The 18656-nt window shown below is 52.1% G+C and overlaps 1 protein-coding gene across 1 annotated transcript in view; it reads right to left on the bottom strand.

Moving 5' to 3' along the window:
* NOL4L (nucleolar protein 4 like) overlaps positions 1–18656 on the bottom strand; it is a 147371-nt gene that overhangs the window by 64481 nt on the left and 64234 nt on the right. The window contains exons 3-4 of the mRNA XM_025400206.1: positions 15959–16070; positions 6162–6271 (exon numbers count right to left, since the gene is read on the bottom strand). Of these exons, the coding sequence (XP_025255991.1) occupies positions 6162–6271; positions 15959–16070 (222 nt within the window). The remainder of the gene's footprint in view (positions 1–6161; positions 6272–15958; positions 16071–18656) is intronic.

Here is an 18656-nt window from a genome sequence, read left to right as displayed (position 1 = left end):
TCTGCTTCTAGAAAGCACATCCTTATCCAGGTGAGTGTGGGGAGAAACAGGGTTTGGCACAGGTTTGGGGCTGGGGAGATCTGGGCTCCAATTCATATTAGAGGCTGTGTGGCCTTGAGCAAGGGCTGAGCCTTTCTGAGCCTCAGTTGTCAAATCTGTAGAATGAGGACAGTAACTCAACCTAGTGAGGGATAAAGCATGTAGCGTGCTGGACACCGAAGAATCGCCTAATTAATTACCATCTGCCTGAAACAGCACCCACTCCCTCACTCCCGTGTCCCCACTCTGTTGCTCCTCTGAGCACTTCCTGCAGATCCCAGAGTGTTGATTTGTTTTTTTTCTTGTCTCTCTCATTGAACTGGGAGAGCCCGGTGGGCAGAGACTTGGACCTGTTCACCGCTGTCTCCTTGGCAGCTGGAGCAGTGCCTGGCTCAGAGTACACAAAAGGATGTATGGACAGCTGTGTGAATGAATGACAGGAAAATCATAGAAGCAGCTCCTTCGATAGGTGGAAACAGCAAAGGGCAAAGAGACTCAGAATAATGTGGGTCAACAAAGCAGATTATACATATAGGATACTCCCCTCTTTCTTCAACAGTCTGGAAGGGTGTACACCAAAATATTCCATTGCCATGCTTTTGCTTTTTGGTGACTGATTTTTCTGCTGAGTCTGTGTGTTACTTGTGTAATTAATTTTTTTTTTTGTATTTTTTTTTAGTAGAGACGGGGTTTCACCATCTTGGCCAGGTTGGTATTGAACTCCTGAGCTCGTGATGCACCTGCCTTGGCCTCCCAAAGTTCTGGGATTGCAGGAGTGAGCCACTGCGCCAGGCCTACTTGTGTAATTAAAAAAAAAAAAAAAAAAAAGAGGCTGGGTGTGGTGACTTGCACCTGTAATCCCAGCACTTTGGGAAGCCGAGGTGGGTGAATCACTTGAACCGGGAGTTCGAGACCAGCCTGGCCAACATGGTGAAACCCCACTTCTACTAAAAATACACACACACAAAAAATTAGCCAGGCGCCTGTAATCCCAGCTACTCTGGAGGCTGAGGCAGGAGAATCACTTGAACCCGGGTTTCAGTGAGCCGAGACTGTACCACTGTACCCCAGCCTGGGTGACAGAGCGAGACTCTGTCTTTAAATAAATAAATAAATAATACAAATAATAAGGGCCGGACGCGGTGGCTCACGCCTGTAATCCCAGCACTTTGGGAGGCCAAGGTGGGCGGATCACGAGGTCAGGAGATAGAGACCATCCTGGCTAACACGGTGAAACTCCATCTCTACTAAAAAATGCAAAAAATTAGCCGGGCGCAGTGTCAGGCGCCTGTAGTCCCAGCTACTCGGGAGCCTGAGGCAGGAGAATGGCGTAAACCTGGGAGGCGGAGCTTGTAGTGAGCCGAGATCGTGCCACTGCACTCCAGCCTGGGCCACAGAGCCAGACTCCGTCTCAAAAAAAATAATAATAAAATAAATAATAATAATAAGAAGAATATGAATGAAAGAAAACTAAATGAGACAGAAAACGAAATCAGTGGCTGTGTGAAGAGACCCCAGCAGGCCTCATGGCATCTTGCTCACACCCTTGAGAGCAAACCTGAAGGATCAGCAGCTCAGAATGGCACTTGCCGGCCGGACCTGGCCCTAAGAGCATGGTCTGCACCCCTTTCTGGAGCCTCACTTCATCAGAGAATGTTAACGGCTATTATCTGAGATAGTCTACATTTCATGAAATCTTCCTTCCCTGCCCCTTCCAAGAAGATGGCTCCTTCCTCTGTACAACTAAATACAATTTCCATTTTATATCTTTGTAAGAGTATTCCCAAATAAAAAAGTCTTTGATCAGGCCACACTCCACTATTTTCTGCTCAGTGTGGCCACTTTGATGACAGCTCCTGTGGTCTGTGTCTTAGGCTGGAGGTCCCGAGAGGGTGGAGTCTAACCCCCATAGTGGTACCTTGTACATTGAGGACACTATAAATATTGGGTGCATTGAACCAGACTTTAAGAAGAATCTTTCTTCTTTCTGTGAATCTTGTTATTGAATTTTCAGATTATCTAACACCCTCTGCAGAGAAGGACTCATTTTCTAGCACATTAATCTGATACAACTGGCCTACAAATAACATGATTCTGTCCAGCCCTCAAGAAAATCCCACCACCTGCACATTGATCAAAGCAAAGTGAGGGAAACTGTTCTCCTTGCCTTACCATTTGTCTCTTGGATACGTGATGTTGGAAATAAACAGATTATTGAGATTTTTTCTTACCGAAAGTTTGCAGACATAGAGCTTTGTTCAGCATTAATAAAATATTTATCCTGGCTGGGCACAGTGGCTCACACGTGTAATCCCAGCACTTTGGGAGGCTAAGGCAGGCAGATCATGAGGTCAGGAGTTCGAGATCACCTGGCCAACAGAGTGAACGATGTCTCTACTAAAAATACAAAAAAAATTAGCCGGGCCTCGTGGCAGCCGCCTGTAATCCCAGCTACTCGGGAGGTGGAGGCAGGAGAATTGCTTGAACCGGGAAGTGGAGGTCGCAGTGAGCTGAGATCACGCCATTGCACTCCAGCCAGGGTGACAGTGTGAGACTTCATCTCAAAATAAATAAATAAATTAATTAATTAAATAAAACAAAATATCCTGGTTACCGGTTACTTTAGTATTGGGCTTATTTTCCATGTAACCTGCATTAGAGTTCTGCAAACACTACAGATGTCCTTTTTCGGCATTTTGTGGTCAGAGTGATGAAATGAAACCACTCTCAAAGCCTTGTCTTGGGACATCGGATCTGACAGCAGCCGAACCTGTCCTGCAGCTGTGTTTGGATGGTGGGGAGTCAGTCAGCCACCCTGGCCTGCCTTTGCTGCACAAGAAATAAGCTAGTAATTCAAGTATATGTATTTTTAGTTCTAACTCAAGCTGAAGAATCAAAGATTGCTGGGTCCTTGGCCCTTCCTTGCTGCTGCAGATAAATAATCTGGTGAGCCATGTGATTTCATGTTGCGCCACGTGCCCAGCCATAAAACAGGGATAACGGTGCTGCCTAAGAGGCGGAGGCCTTGAGAGCTCATTGCTTTGCGCCGAGTGCTGAAGACTGACAAATGAAGGGCTCTAGGCATGAGGCGGTAGGCTGCTTCACTTGCCAGGCGGTAAAAGGCAGGCCTGAACTTCCATCTCCTGCAGCACTCAGAAGAAGCTGGCTACATTCAGAGGCCCCCACCTGAAAACCACTAATGAAGCTGAGGAAGTCACATCCAGCCCCATTGTAAGCAGAGGCCACCTTGATCTTGGCCCTGCCCCAACTGGACTCCCAGAGCACCCTGGAGACAAACGCCCTCCACAGTCCTTCCTTCCTTTGGAAGCTGCCAGAGCCTCACCAGGGCAATTTCTGCATCTCATGTCATGAACTTCGGTTCATCCACAGATACTCACCAGGTGCTTATGCACCTAACACTGGGCTTTCCCCCTTTTGCTTCAGCAACAGAACTCCTCACATTCTCTGCTGCAGCCGCTGCAGCCACACCAGCCCCTCAAATCTCTTGCAGTCTTAGTCTTGGTCCTCCCTTGAGCCACAAGGCCTTTGCATAAGCTGTTCACTCGGCCTGGAACTCTCTTCCCTTCAGATTCCACTCTCAGCTGAAGCACCCCTTTCTGAGGCACAGCTTCCCTGATCCCTGCCTCAGTCCACCCTCCAGCCCACCCTAAGTACCCCCAGTGCCACAAGTCCTTCTACACCATCGCAATGCCCCATTGATCACTTCCTCCATTGTTTATCACCGTCTGCTGTGAGCTGGGCATTTGTGTGCGATCCTCTGGCTGGTGTCTGTGTCCCCTAGATCAGAAGAAAATACAGGGATGCCAGCCGGAATCTCAGCACTTTGGGAGGCCTAGGAAGGCAGATTGCTTGAGCCCAGGAGTTCGAGACCAGCCTGGCCAACATGAGGAAACCCCGTCTCTACAAAAAATTAGCCAGGCATGGTGGCAGGGGCCTGTAATCCCAGCTACTTGGGAGGCTGAGGTGGGAGAATCACTTGAATCCAGGAGGTGGAAGTTACAGTGAGCTGAGATTGCGCCACTGCACTCCAGCCTGGGTGGCAGAGTGAGACCCTGCCTCAAAAAAAGAAAAAGAAAGAAAGAAAAGAAAGAAAAGAAAGAAAGAAAGGAAGGGAAAGGAAGGGAAAGGAAGGGAAAGGAAGGGAAAGGAAGGGAAAGGAAGGGAAAGGAAGAAAGGAAAGAAAGGAAAGAAAGGAAAGAAAGGAAGAAAGGAAGAAAGAAAGAAAGAAAGAAAGAAAGAAAGAAAGAAAGAAAGAAAGAAAGAAAGAAGGAAAGAAAATCTAGGGGTACTGCTGTTTCTGCTAATCCTGTTTCTGTGAGCCTGGCTCACAGAACAGAGCTCCACAAATATTTGTGGAATGACTGAATCCTCGTTAAAGCACCTAACCCGTAGTCTTAACTCCCCTCCTTCCATTGACGCAAGTGAAGATACAGTAAGGATTTTTAACCAAATCAAACATCTGATTTTTTTAGTAAGAGATCACAACTTGCACGACACTGACCACTACTGGTTCTAGGGGTGACCTGAATTTAGTGCCATTCTGTAGGAAACAAAACCCGGGGGCTGTGCGCCCCGCTGTTTGTGCGGTTCTGTGCTCCATTCTTCCTGGGCACAGATGAGCACGGTGATGACTGTGTTTACAAAGCCAGGCGCCGGTGACAGTGAGGATGGCTACAGGAAAGAAAGGCCACAGATTGCTCTTCAGCAGCAGTCAGAGGAGACCTAACGCAGAGGCCGAACAGTGGTGCTGGGATTCTATAACCAACAACAAAAGTGACACCTCATTACCGACACTCCTGCAGCCCAAACGACTTTGCCTTTGTGCATTGGAAACCCAGCCCAAGTCCATTTTCCCCACTGGAATTATTTGTGATGATGTGAAGTTTCTTGGAGATGCAACCATCCCAGAACAGGTACACTCAGATGAGAAGACACAGGAGACACAGTTCTAGCAAACAGTTCTACCGCTCAGAGCAAAGCCTATGTCACACAGCCTCTAGGGTCTAGGCACAGTGTGGGGACAGGAGGGCTGGCCGCCCCACCTACCTCTCGAAAGGAATACACAGCTCTGGAGGTTCAAGCCACCTGGCTGAAGTCCTCATACTGGGTATCACACCAGAGATGCCACCTGCACGTGCCCTGCTACATCACCATGGATCTGACCGAGGAGCCACCACCCCCTCGGAGCACGCATGCTGGGGTTGTCAAGGAGACCAGCGCACAGGACAGCTGCACCCAGCGCTGGAAGTCAGACTCGAGTTCTGCCCCATCTTTCAATGGGAGAGAAAGAATCCAGTCCCCTGCTAGGGCCACAAGGACATGATGAGTTTGGATGTCACAAGAGACGAGAACACTCCAAGCCGAAGGCAAGAAGTGATTACCCTGGTTTTAGGCAGTGGCGGGGGAGTGGAGGTGGAGAGGAACTCACCTAGTCCTTCTTTGAAAGACAGTCAGGCTACTTGCTTTGCAAAGGGTTAGGAGGTGGACTGTGTGGGAAGGCAGGCGAGAGGGAGTTTCTTTTCATAGCCTGTTTCCATGGTGTCTCATGGCCCTTGGCAAACCCCAGCTGGGGAGGCTTGGACGGCCAGAAGGCCCCAGGGCCACCCTCCAAGGACTGTCCTCCTAGTTCATCTGGGCCCCAAGAGTGACAGAGGCCACAGGCAGGCAGCCACTCTCTCTTGCCTCCCTGGGGGAAGGTGGCCAGAGGCCAGCGATAAAGGGCAGAGCAGGGAGAGAACAACTCCAGGGGCCAGGGCTGCGGCTCCCTCCCTTCCACGTCCCCTCCTCCCCCTCCTCCCGCGAGCCCACCCAAGGGGAAAGTTTTCTCTCTGAAGACCCGCAGGGCTGTCTGCACAGAAGACCCTCTCACGAGAAACACATTCTTGCCTGGACAGCCCAGATAACCAGATAAGGGCCTCTTTGATTTCCCATGTGTTTACACAAGCTGTGGCCCCAAGTCTTGGAAAGAATCAACCACTGCCAGGCAAGTCAGGACGCCTCCAGGTGGGGTGAGGGCACAGGGCTGCCAACGCCTCCAGGTGTGGTGAGGGGACCTGGCCACTGACATCTCCAGGTGGGGTGAGGGGACACGGCCGCCTTACCTGCTCCTGGGAATTCATCACTCGAAGCTTCATCTGCTTCAGGTAGGTGGAGGTGAGGGGCATGTTGTAATCAATAATCCCAGAGACCAGTGGAGATGGAGGCTCGTTTTCTGGCAGAAAGAACAAAAGGAAAGCCCTTTCAGTCTGTCAGTCTGTGCTGCAGGCCTGTCACCCACAGGGAGCATTTAACAGAGCCCGTGGAAGAGGAAGCCACCTTGGAGGAGAAGGGACAGGTCAGAGGTTGCAGACTCTGTGGCTCACCTGCATCTGGCCCAGAGATGTGGACTGTGTGGTGTCAAACATATTTTATTTATTAGATGCCAGTGTTTTAGAGATTTCATATGTTAAAAAACAATGAGGCCAGGCACGGTGGCTCATGCCTGTAATTCTAGCACTTTGGGAGGCCGAGGCAGGAGGATCGCTTGAGCCCCAGGAAGGGCCACAGGCCCCAGGAGTTCAAGACCAGCCTGGGCAACACAGGGAGATCTCATCTCTACAATAATAAAACAAATTAGCCAGATGGGTGGTGTGTGCCTGTAGTCCTAGCGACCTAGGAGGCTGAGGTGGGAGGATTGCTTGAGCCCAGGTGGTCAAGGCTGCAGTCTGCAGCGAGCTGTGATGGCACCACCGCACTCCAGCCTCAGCAGCAGAGTGAGACTCTGTCTCTAAAAAACAAACCAAAAAACCCCAACAAACCCACCCCCTCAACACACACACTCATATTTATATGAATTTTTGGCTTCTTTGAAGAGCATAAGGTCTGGCCACATGAGGCCCCCACTCCCGAAGGCAAGCAACCACTGCCGCTTCAGCACCCACTTCTTTTAGGCACGGTATGTGGCTCCCATTTTGCCACAGTCCCCACCACTCCTTATAGTATTGCACAGCTTTGCTCATTTGCAAGTATCAATTATGATACTTGCCAGACCCTTGAAGGCATCTGTGTTTCCAACCACTGTCTAAGTCAGTTCTCTTCCAGGTGAACATATGCCACTCTCACTCCACCCAATCCTGCCACCCCACAGCATCCCCCAAAAACATCCTCAGGTGCCATATGGCTCCCAGGTCTGAGTCAGGCCTTCAGTAGCCCCCAAATTCTGGTTCCTCCTTCATCATATGCAGAGGAACAGTCTCCTCCCATTTATTCCTTTGTTGTCCTGAAGATCAAAGTGATGCATGTTCTTTTTGCAGAGAATTTGCAAAGTGCCGAGAGATGTAAAGAAAAAATTTAAACACCGTAATTGCACCACGCAGCTTGGCATATGCTTCTGTTTATTTTTTCCCTGTGATTTTTCTTTTTTACACATGATCTCATAACGCATACAGAGAATTCCAGTCTGCTTTTAAAAAGTTTTTTTTTCTTAACATTTTGTCATAGGTATTTTCCCCAACATCAAGAATCTTATTTTGCTTTGTAAGTAGAATTTTTATGGCCATGTAATAGTTTACCATAATTTGCTTAAGTTACTACGTAATGATTGGCTTTTTAGGTTGTTTCCCATTGGGGCTCTTATAAACAGCACTGCAGGGGACATCCTTGTGCATAAATATTGCTCCATATTTCTCATCTTATTTCTTGCCTTTTTGGAACAGATTACAAGAAATTAAAAGGTAGGGACATAATTTGATAACCATTAAAATCTCTGGCCAAGCTGCTGTAGGAATTGTTTCAATTATTTGTTATCTGGCCTCCTCCTCCTTCTTCCAAGGACTTCAGGCCAGATTCATTTTGCCCCAGGCCTTTAATCAAAAGGTGCCCCTGGTGCCTAGTCCCACTGATGGGTTGGGATTTCCGTGGCATGAGGAAAAGTGGGAGCAACTTCTAGACCAAGCGCCCTCTACCATCACAAGGAGGCCCAGGAGACAGGCTGCAGGGTGACAGGGCGGAGGTCCGGGAGGTCCAGAGGATATCCAGGGGTGACTTATACTACCTGCCCCTCCAGAGCCATAGCCCAAAAGGGTCCCTGCAACCTTGAAAATGCGATACCAAGGGCAAGAAGCCAGACATAAAACGACAACCACTGTATGATTCCACTTACACGAAATATCTAGAATAGGCAAATTCAAAGAGACAGAAAGTAACTCGAGGTTACTGGGGGCTGGAGGCTGAGGGAATGGGACGTTATTGCTTAATGGGTACAGAGTTTCTGTTTGGGGTGATGAAAAGTTTTGGAAATAGGTAGTGGTGATGATTGCTCAACAGTGTGAATATAATATCTTTAAAACGGAACAATTAAGCCGGGCACAGTGGCTCACGCATGTAATCCCAGCACTTTGGGAGGCAGAGGCAGGAGGACTGTTTGACCCCAGGAGTTCAAGGCCAGCCTGGGCAACATAGTGAGTCCCTCGTCTCTACTAAAAGGTAAAAAAATGTTAGCTGGGTGTGGTGGTGCATGCCTGAAGTCCCAGCTACTTGGGAGGCTGAGGTGGGAGGATCACCTGAGCGCAGGATATTGAGGTACCACTGCATTCCAGCCTGGGTGAGAGAGACCCTGTCTCAAAAAAAAAAAAAAAAAAAAAATATATATATATATATATATATATATATATATATGAAAAGCAAGTTTTTATGCTTTAAGTATTTTACCATAATTTAAAAAGAAAAAAAGTATGCAAACAAGGGGTGAAGCTACCCAAAGAGGACAAGGGAAGTTCCTGCTTGGCAAGGATAGGAACAGCCCTGCAGAAAAGGTGGGGACCCAGAAGAGCTGGGGCCTAGAGGATGGAGGTCCGCTTTGACACTGTGTACTTCTGGTGACTTTACAGATTGAATAACATTTTGAATCAAGTTTTACAGAAATGCAGAACTTAGTTTTGCTCTTTAAAGCTACCCTGTCACACATAGAATGTTTCATTCTTTGTTGAGGAAGAAATAGATGTTGGCTGGGTGTGGTGGATCACACCTGTAATCCCAGCACTTAGGCTGAGGCAGGCGGATCACCTGAGGTCAGGAGTTTGAGACCAGTCTGACCAACATGGTAAAACCCCGCTCTATGGCCGGGCACGGTGGCTCACGCCTGTAATCCCAGCACTTTGGGAGGCCAAGGCGGGTGGATCACCTCAGGTCGGGAGTTCGAGACCAGCCTGACCAACATGGAGAAACCCCATCTCTACTAAAACTGCAAATAAAATTAGCCGGGTGTGGCGGCGCATGCCTGTAATCCCAGCTACTCAGAAGGCTGAGTCAGCAGAAGCGCTTGGACCCGGGAGGCGGGGATTGCAGTGAGCCAAGATGGTCCCACCTTACTCCAGCCTAGGCAACAGAGCAAGACTCCATCTCAAAACAAAACAAAACAAAAACCATGCTCTACTAAAACTACAAAAATTAGCTGGGCATGGTGGCACGTGCCTGTAATCCCAGCTACTTGGGAGGCTGAGGCAGGAGAACCACTTGAACCCGGGAGGTGGAGGCTGCAGTGAGCCAAGATTGCGCCATTGCACTCCAGCCTGGCAACAGAGCGAGACTCCGTCCCAAGGAAAAAAGAAAAAGAAAAAGTAAACGTCACTAATGGAATGGCTAAGAAACTGGCCTGACAGGGACCACCCTCTCCTCCCTTTTTTAAGAGAGACTTCCGCTTGGTTGGGTGGCAGGGATCCTCCGCACCGGTCGACGCGGTGGCAAACTCAAATGGGTTTCCACCCCACCATCAACCTAGATTTGACTTTCTTAACCTCAGTGGGGTTTTGAGCCCTAGCCCCATACATTGACCAGGCCAGATGCGATATGTCAGGCAGACAGTCTAGTGACGACATTGAGACGGTATCACTCAGAAGAGCCGTGGGTCCTGTTTTCAAAGGTGGATGTTCGGACTGAGAATTCTGCCATTTCTGTTTCCTCTAAGAGGAGGCTGCCTGGTGAGAAACTGTTAAGCATCACGGTGAATGTGAAGGGTGCCCATCGCTCTCGTGGCCCCGGTCGGCCCTTCGTTGGGTGTTGCAGGGATTCTCTAGGTTTGGGAGGCATGGAGGCGGGCAGCTGTGTTCTTTCATTGATGGTCGCCCCTGTCCTGACTGCAGTGTCATGCTGCTCATGAGAAAGTATCTTTAATAAAGCTAGTGACAGGGTAGCTTAGGAAAAATAAAACAGTGGCCAGGACAGTACCTTTGGGAGGCGGGACAAGAGGTCTTCCTTGGCCTGTACCTGCCCCAGCATCTCCAGAGATGAGAAACCACTTCCGGTGCCTGCAGGTGAGCCAAGAGAGCTCAGAAGAGGAAGGCAGGATGCCCTGGTCTTGGGGAAGCTGGAACATCCCAAACAGACCCCTAAACCTATCGGAGAACACCTAACATTGCTGTAAGGTGAAATGCTGGATTTTGCCGTTCCAGAATGAGAGTTCTGTGAGGACCTTGGCGGGGAGGGGACATTCTAGGTGAGGAAATGAGCCACGGAGCCACGGGTGGGAGGTCAGAGCTCAACCACACCATGGTGAGGAGAAAGGCAGGCAAGCTTTTCAGCAGTGAGGAGCCCCAGGTGTTCTGGACTCAGTAAGTGGGTGCACACTGAGAGGATGGGCTTAGCGGGAAAGAGAGACGGAGCAGGGGCCAGTGGGAACCACAGAGTCAGATGCTCACCAGGGAGAAAAATGCCAGGATGGGGGACGAGCTCAGGTGGAAACGTGAACAAGGAAGAAGTGGGTTCCTTGGGCTCCGCTGAGACAGGCTGCCCCCCTCTCTGCCCCATGATCACCACGGGGTGCCACACTCGAGCCTCCACAAATGACCTGATGGTGCAGCACTGCTGGACTCTGTTGCCATGGAGAAGAGTGAGCTAGGAGCTAGCAAGGGTCACGGAGCCTAAATCATCCAGCAGGTTGCTGGCAAGAGAAGCACAGGAAGTGCCCAGAGAGATGTTTCAAAATCTCTTTGCCAAGAAAAATGGAAACCAGCCCAGGCACTAGACCTAGTTTTATGCAATCTCGAGAATAATCAATGATGTGGGTGCTTGGGCCAAGCCAAGTTGTCCGCTGGCCTGTGCAGCTGGGTGCCAATGGCACTCATCAACCAATGCAAACTTCAACCGCAGGAGTGACCCTCGTTTCCTCGCGGGAACACCAGGTGGTGATTCTCACAAGCTTTCACCTACAGCACGAAGAACTCTCGGTCCAGAGACAGGTATGAAAGATCTTCCAGGCAGGGGTGGGCACTGAAGGACGTATGCACGATGGGGGCCTGGCACAGAGAGGCCGTGAGACCAGCCAGCCTCAGGGGGTTCAAATTTGGAAACAGAGATCCCAGGCCTGAGGCCAGCTCAAAAGTCAGCAAAAAAATCTCCTTCCTGGGGAAGTACATCAATGAATGGGCAAGTCTTCACGGAGTGCTGACGTGCGTGCATTCGGGGTGGGGAACGTGAGGAAACTGTGTGCGGGGCAGTCCCCGGGCTCAGGAAACAAGGGTGAAGGATGAGCAGGGTGGGACGGATGTGAGGCCATTAGGGTCACTGGAGGAAGAGCTGAGAGGGCCCCAGAGTAGCTCAAGGAAGCTTCATGGAGAGGATCTGAATGGGACTCATGATCTATTGCTCAGCTGACAGCTCCTGAGCACCTGCTTAGGGCTCCATACACACCCTCTGGTTAGAGGCTTCCAGGAACCTTGTGAGGTGGGTGCTCGTAGTAATACCCTGACTTTACAGATGAGGCAACAGCACACAGAGGAGTTATGCAACCTTCCCACAGTCCCACAGCAAATGAGTGTGAGAACCGGGAGAGGCCAGGCCGGCAAGGAGGAGCCAGGCATGGAGGCCTTGGAAACCATGCAGAAGAGTCTGGGCCTGGTTGTGAAGGGGCGGAGACCCAAGTGGACAACCTGCCTGCTGAGGAAGAGTCGGCATTGCTGCCCATTGGCTACTCCCAGTTTGCAACCATGCAACAATATTTTGTCACATCAAAGAAAACAGAGACATGCCTCCAAAGGTCCCTTTCCCCAAGAGCTGGGCTGGTCTGAAGTCACACCCAGTTTGCATGCTCTGTCCTCAACTCCTCAGGGACTGGTGGAAGAGTAGTGTGGAGTCAGGAGGCCCTGGAATTTCCCGTCCTCAGACTTCCTGATCCTCTGCCACCTCCTTTGTTTATGCTCCTGGCACTGGGGGAGGGCACGGGGCTGTCCAGGCCCCCCCACTCTGCTGGGGAGAGACCGCTGAGCAAAGAAGGCCACTCTACTTCCTTTGTTTCTTTTTAACATGAGGCCAGGAAGTCAGGCATTCTCCCAGTAGCCCTCAAAGAGCCTCCATCCTGTCCCCTGTCCCCACTCCCTCCCACCTTCCTGGGGCAGGAACACTGGGCCTGTCTCTGGGGCTGGTGCAGGCTCTGCTTTCCCAGCAGCTGGAGAGGGAGAAGGGAGGGCTGGCAATGCAGGGGTTCCTGGGAGACAGCAGGATATAGCTGCATCCAGAGGCCAGCATGGCGGGCAGAGATAGGACCTGCAGGCTTTCAGTGGGGGCAGGAGGCGGGGAACCTGGGGACGGTCCAGGAGGCGAGTGCCTCTGGCCACTTAGCAGACAGTGGAGCCTTTCAGACTCTAAACTCTCCACTGGCAGCTTCCAGAAACCAAGTCCTTCCCTTCTAACCCTGTTCAGGGTGTGGACCCAGTGTGCTTGCCTGGCAGGACTGGGGGTCACATCTGACCCCACCTGGGTAGAAGCAGACCTTGTGTCTCTGTGGGGTCACCTGGACGTTGGCAGCCTCGTGTCTGGGCACCACAGGCCACGACACGGGCTGGAGGCAGGAGGCAGGGTGATGCTCCCCAGGCACCCGCTGCATCCCAGATGCCCGCCACAACAGGCTCACCCTCACCACCCTGAAAGGATGGCATTTCTTCCACTTTGCTGATGAGAAAATGCAGTTTCCTGCCTGCACTTCTATCTCCTGGGAGAGCCTGGATGAATGATTTCACCTCAACGCCTCTCTGTGCCTCAGTTTCCTCACCTGTAAGCCAGGACTAACACCTCATAGGATACTCGTAACTGTCATGATCAGGAGCTGCTCAGAGAGGTTCCCTGTCCTGCCGAGGGACACGTAGTGGGGAACAGGGCTGCACATCAGACCTGCCTGACTCCAAGGCCATGCCCTTCCACGCGCCACTTCCCCAGGCTCCTGCTCCCTCAGCGTCTTCTCCTTGCCCTGCAAAGGGAAGCTCCGCTACCTGGGACAGAGAGGTGGCATTGTGCCTGAGGATGGGGGAGGATGGGTGAGAATGGGCATGGTGCTCATCTTCTGTCCGGCCTGAAGCAAGCCCCAGGAAAGATAGGCTTTAGCAGCAAGCCCACAGCGCTGGTTTATATTCTAGATGGCTCCTGGCCTGTGTGCTCCCTCCCTCCCTGGCCTCTTTCTCCTCCCTGGGGGTGGGGCGTGGTGGTGGCAGCCAGTGAGGAGAGGAAGCAGGCCACTGCTGTGCTCTGCGTTGCCCTCCTGGCCACACAGAAGCCCGCAGATGAGGCGTGCAGCCTGCAGCATGGGGAGACCCAGCAGCCGTCAGTGAGGAGTGCAGGGGGAGCTGAGGAACGCCCTCCACACTGCAGTGGGATGCGTGGCAGGGGAGGGGAGTGGATAGCGCCTCAGACACCCCAGAGCAGCCCACAAACGGAGCCCCTCTTGGCTTCACCTCTGTTCCTCCAGGCAAGCAATTCTGTGTCTGACTCCGCCAGTTGCTATGGAAACAACGAGGACAGGAACGGGAGGGGACAGGCGGATGGGTGGGCAGGAACCAGGCAGCCACCACTAGGACACACACCCCTGGCCCCTGTGGCCTAGACCCCAGCAGGGTGGAGAGAGCGGCAGGGAAAGCCCTCCAGCCCATCTGCAGGTACCAAATGCTGTCTTGGCCCAAGGGTTGCAGCCGCTGCCTGGCCAGGGGCAGGCCACGTGGGTAGCAGCATTCAGGATCACTGGCTCAGGCATGCATCGTGGGAGTGTCCTGCGTTATCACAGGAACCACAATAGCCACAGCTCTGTCTTCCTGTACCAATGCCAAGTACAGGGACTAACTCACATCTTGGTAGCCTTCTGATTAACCCCATTTCACAGATGAGGGAACTGAGGCTCAGAAAGATGAAGTCTCTTGCCCAGGACACACAGTAGCTGAATGGCTATGTGGCCCTGAAGCCCTGTTCTTAACATGGGAACCAGCATTTATGAGGGATTAACTACATCCATTCCTGCCCCTCGTGCTTTGAAGTTGGCCCATGTGCCTGATGAAACAGCCGTGGCCTGATGGCTCCCAAGGGCATGGGAGCCTCTGGATTTGGTAAGTCAGCTGCTGTCAGAAGCCATTCACGTGTGTCAGGGACAACGAACATGAGCAGAAAGCCCCGCTTGACGCCCATGCTCCTGATTCTTTGTTGTCTGTTCAGGCTTTGCTGTGGATTTTTCCTTCCCCAGATTCAATGGATGCTACTTGAGGGCCGCCTGGATAAACGGCGCACCCTTCATTCGAGTCTATCTCCATCCTCGGGCAAAACACCCACTGACTTCAGCACCTTCCAAAGGCCCAATGCCCAGGAGCTGGCACGATGCACCAGGCAGTCCTGGAAACCCTGATAAATCGCCCACCTGGGCACCATTTCTCAGGGCAGCATTATAATTGTACCAGCCAAATGTGCTGGGCCGTCTCACAGTGCCAAAGCCACCTGCAAACAGATGGGCCCCCAGATTTACTGGAAGCCTCTGGGATGTTCAGTTTGAGGGGGTGTGGGGGTACTGAAGCGAGGTCCTTGCTGGTCTCACTGGGCAGGACAGAGCTGGAAGGCATGGACGTCGGTCCAAGGGACCAACTTTGGTGGTCATGAGTGCTCTGGGCATTTTATTGTATTTATTTTTTGAGATGGGGTCTTGCTCTGTCATACAGGCTGGAGTGCAGTGGCATGATCATGGCTCACTGCAGCTTCCACCTCCCGGGCTCTAGCAATCACTCCACCTCAGCCTCCCAAACTGCTGAGATTACAAGCATGAGCCACTGTGCCCAGCCTGCCCTGGACATTTTAAATTCTCACCAGTCGGCCGGATGCCGTGGCTCACACCTGTAATCCCAGCGCTTTGGGAGGCCGAGGCAGGCGGATCACGAGGTCAGGAGATTGAGACTATCCTGGCTAACACAGTGAAACCCTTTCTCTACTAAAAATACAAAAAAAAATTAGCTGGGCATGGTGGCGGGCACCTGTAGTCCCAGCTACCTGGGAGGCTGAGGCAGGAGAATGGTGTGAACCTGGGAGGCGGAGCTTGCAGTGAGCCGAGATCGCGCCACTGCACTCCAGCCCGGGTGACAGAGTGAGACTCCGTCTCAAAAAAAAAAAAATTCTCATCAGCCCCCCATGGGTTTACTGATCAAAGGCCACATGGGTGTGCACAGGGTGGAAACAAGCACCAGGTAAGACATATCATTAGCAGGTATGTGGGTGGGAGGACGCATGCACATGTCTCAGGGAGTGTACAGGCCAGACCACGGCTCGTGCACGAAGAAGCAGTGGGAGGCATGGATGGAACTTTGCGAACAGGGTAGGCTGGCCATTCCCAGCTGGAATCTGGCTGTGAGGACAGGGGCTGTCCTGGGCCTTGCGAGGCAGGGGAAACATGTTGTTTGCTTTTTTGTTTCGTATGGTTGGTTTTTAAGTGAAACTTGAGATTTAAAAAAAGTTAAACAAAACAAAATGAGGCTCTTTGGGCAGCACCACGGACCCATACTGGCCTCTGGGGCTAGCAATAACAGCTGCTGGACACTTTTCTGTGCCAGCAAAAGCTGGCATCTTCAGGGACAGTCTACTTTCAGCTGGCCCCCGCCCTAGCCCTCCAGCACGCCACCCCCACTACCTTTGGGTTCCAGGCCATTGGAGTTAAAGTGCATCCTCTTCTGACACTCTGTACAGCTCATCAGGAACCGGGTCACAGCCTCTCTCGGGAGGAAGGCATAGGTCTCTGCGATCTGGAGGAGACAAGAGCTTCACTTGTTATATGGATCCGTGGGGAGGCGACTTGGCCATGAGGTCACCAAGGTCTGAGCTTTGGTGGCAAGCGCTTTGGCTCTTGCAAGGAAAGTCAGGGATTTCAGGAGCAAGGGGCAGGTGTCCTGGATTCTCAGCTGTGGAAATGAGACAGTACTTTTGTGGAAAACCATTTGTTTTAAAAATCTCAATAAAGGAGGTTAAAAATTGAAAAAGCAAAGCCTTTAAACATTATCTAGTCTTTAACCTATATCCTAATAAGTAACATTCCTCAGAACATTTTATTGCTGCTATGAAAAAAATGGGCTTATAAACATTGCTCTAGCATAGGGTGAGCAGTTCCCCTCTTAGAGATGGATAGACTGAGACTCACAGATAAATTCACTGCCCTGGACCCATATACAGAATCAAAGGTCCTACAAACAATCTCCTGTGATCACTCACAGGTCAAGAACCTTCTTAGGGAGAGCTGTCAAGGGCTAGTACCAGGCACCAGACTTTTCAAACTAGATAGGCACTGCAGGACCCCCATGTTCCAGGCAACTATGGCTCAGAGAAGTGAGCCGACTCCCCAAGGTCAGATGGCACTTTACAAGGTAGTGCCAGACTAAACCCCATGCTCCAGGTGACACCACTCCACAGTTGTCTCCAGAGGGCCTTCCCTAGTTAAGGAGGAGGACAGGGATGCAGGGGGCTGGGGGAGAGACACACAGAAGGGAGGGAACATGAAAAAAGGGCTGGGTGGGGGAGTGGGGAAGAAGTGGCTGTGGGCCCAGGTGTCCAGCCCTTTCCTCTTGCTCTGGGTTTTGGAAAAGCCACTGACCCTGATTTAGCTGTCTGGTGGGGCCAAACAGTCCCTTCAGTCCCAGGTTCCCTGGTTTTCCATGTGCTTCCTGGAGCCTGGGTCCTCCCGCTTCTCTCCACTAAGGGGCAGCATCACCCAAGCGTTCCACTGTCCTCGCCGCAGCCCACAGCCCGGCTGGGAAAGTTGGCCAAGGGTGAGGGGCTGCTCTGGGCTGCGCTGAGCCCCACCTTCCCCCAGCAACTGCAGGGGTTTGCTCCTTTGGAAATGCACGAATGTCCTTCTCCATCTCTGCGATGGCTGGAGGGTAGAGATGGGCTAGGGCAGGGCTGGGGAGTGGAGTTGTGGGGGATGCAGAAGGCCTGGGGTGTCCCAGGCTGTGGCTGGGCCGTTGGAGGACCAGCTCAGGCACGGCTTCCTGCTCAGCCCACTGGCAGAGTCCAGGGGCCACTCTTGCCAGCTGCAAATGCGAAGTTAATTTTGGTGACACAATTGTTATTTCTCAGCTGATTTGATGCTCTGCGGAGCAGGCAGGCTCCTTGATGAGTTATCTCCCTTCCAAATTCCCTGTCTGATTGCCTTCCTCTGGAGGTCAGGGACAAGGGCAAACCCCAGTGTCTCTGACTGGAGCAGCGGATGGGAGGCCAACATCAGGGATGCAGCTGGTCCTTGTCAGGTGTCAAAGCCGAGGGATGGGGCTTTTCTGCCATGCACACAGAAAGCTTCATCCCCAACCCAGGGCTGCCTGGAAGTCTGGGGGCATGTTGCTCTCAGGCCTGCTGGGTCTGGAGGGAGATGCCTGGCTGAAGGGTGGCAGCTGCAGGAGCAAGCGTGCAGGAGGGAAGGGCGTGTGCTAGGCCGAGCAGAGGGCTGTAACTGACTTGGGCCGACAGATGCCCCTCGGCTACCCTGAGACGTGGCACCCTAGGTCAGGCCTCAGGAGAGCTCAGTAGAGGGCCCGGGAGAAGGGTTGCACAGTCAGCTGGAAGAAGAGGGTCAGGTCCCTACCATGAGGGCAGCCCTACTGAGTTACCCGGAGCTTGCCTGCTCACCTGCCAATGGGCAGATAAATATTTTTTAAAGGGCTCAGGGGGTCCTCCCGGCCTGGCTGCTCTGCTGAGGGCTGCACACAGGATGGGCAGGGCCCTTCTTGCTGTCTGGCCTGCTGAGGGCATAGAAATGGCTCCCTCTCCAGGGGTAGAATGGTGGCCACATTTATCCTGGCCTTGGCAGGGACCCCAGCAGTGTGCAAAGGCTGGCTGGCGTGCCACAGGGATGAGGACTGCTGAGCACACACCTTCTGGCCCTGGGTCCCACAGACGGGTGGAAGGGGAGGATAGAAGGCTGACAGGTGAGAAGTCCTTGGAACTGCCTGAGGGCCAGGGAGGGAAGCCCTGCCCTGCAAGGCAAGGTGGGATTGTCTGCAAGCCTGGCTTAGAGCTCCCTGGGGAGTCCAGAAAGCAGAGTCCAGCCCAGCTCTGCACCGCAGTAGGGACCCACATAGAGGATAACAAACCCTCCCCCTGCAACCTTCAGCAGGCATCTTATTCATCTTCCCGGCTTGCCTGGGACCAGAAATGGGACCTCCATTTCTGATTGAATGCATGGATGCCCAAGGCCACAGGACCACAGAATGAGTCGAAACCAGGAGGACAATCCTAGCAGATGCTCTACTTAATAGGATGGTGGTTTTCAGATGGTTTTAGAGCTGCAGACCCTGTTCTAGAAATAGACTCATACACTGAAGCCCAAAACATGAAACAGA

This window comes from Theropithecus gelada, chromosome 10, assembly GCF_003255815.1.
Source record: "Theropithecus gelada isolate Dixy chromosome 10, Tgel_1.0, whole genome shotgun sequence".
NCBI lineage: Eukaryota > Metazoa > Chordata > Mammalia > Primates > Cercopithecidae > Theropithecus > Theropithecus gelada.
Note: the sequence above shows the minus strand (reverse complement) of the source record. Positions and strands in the feature narration are given on the sequence as shown.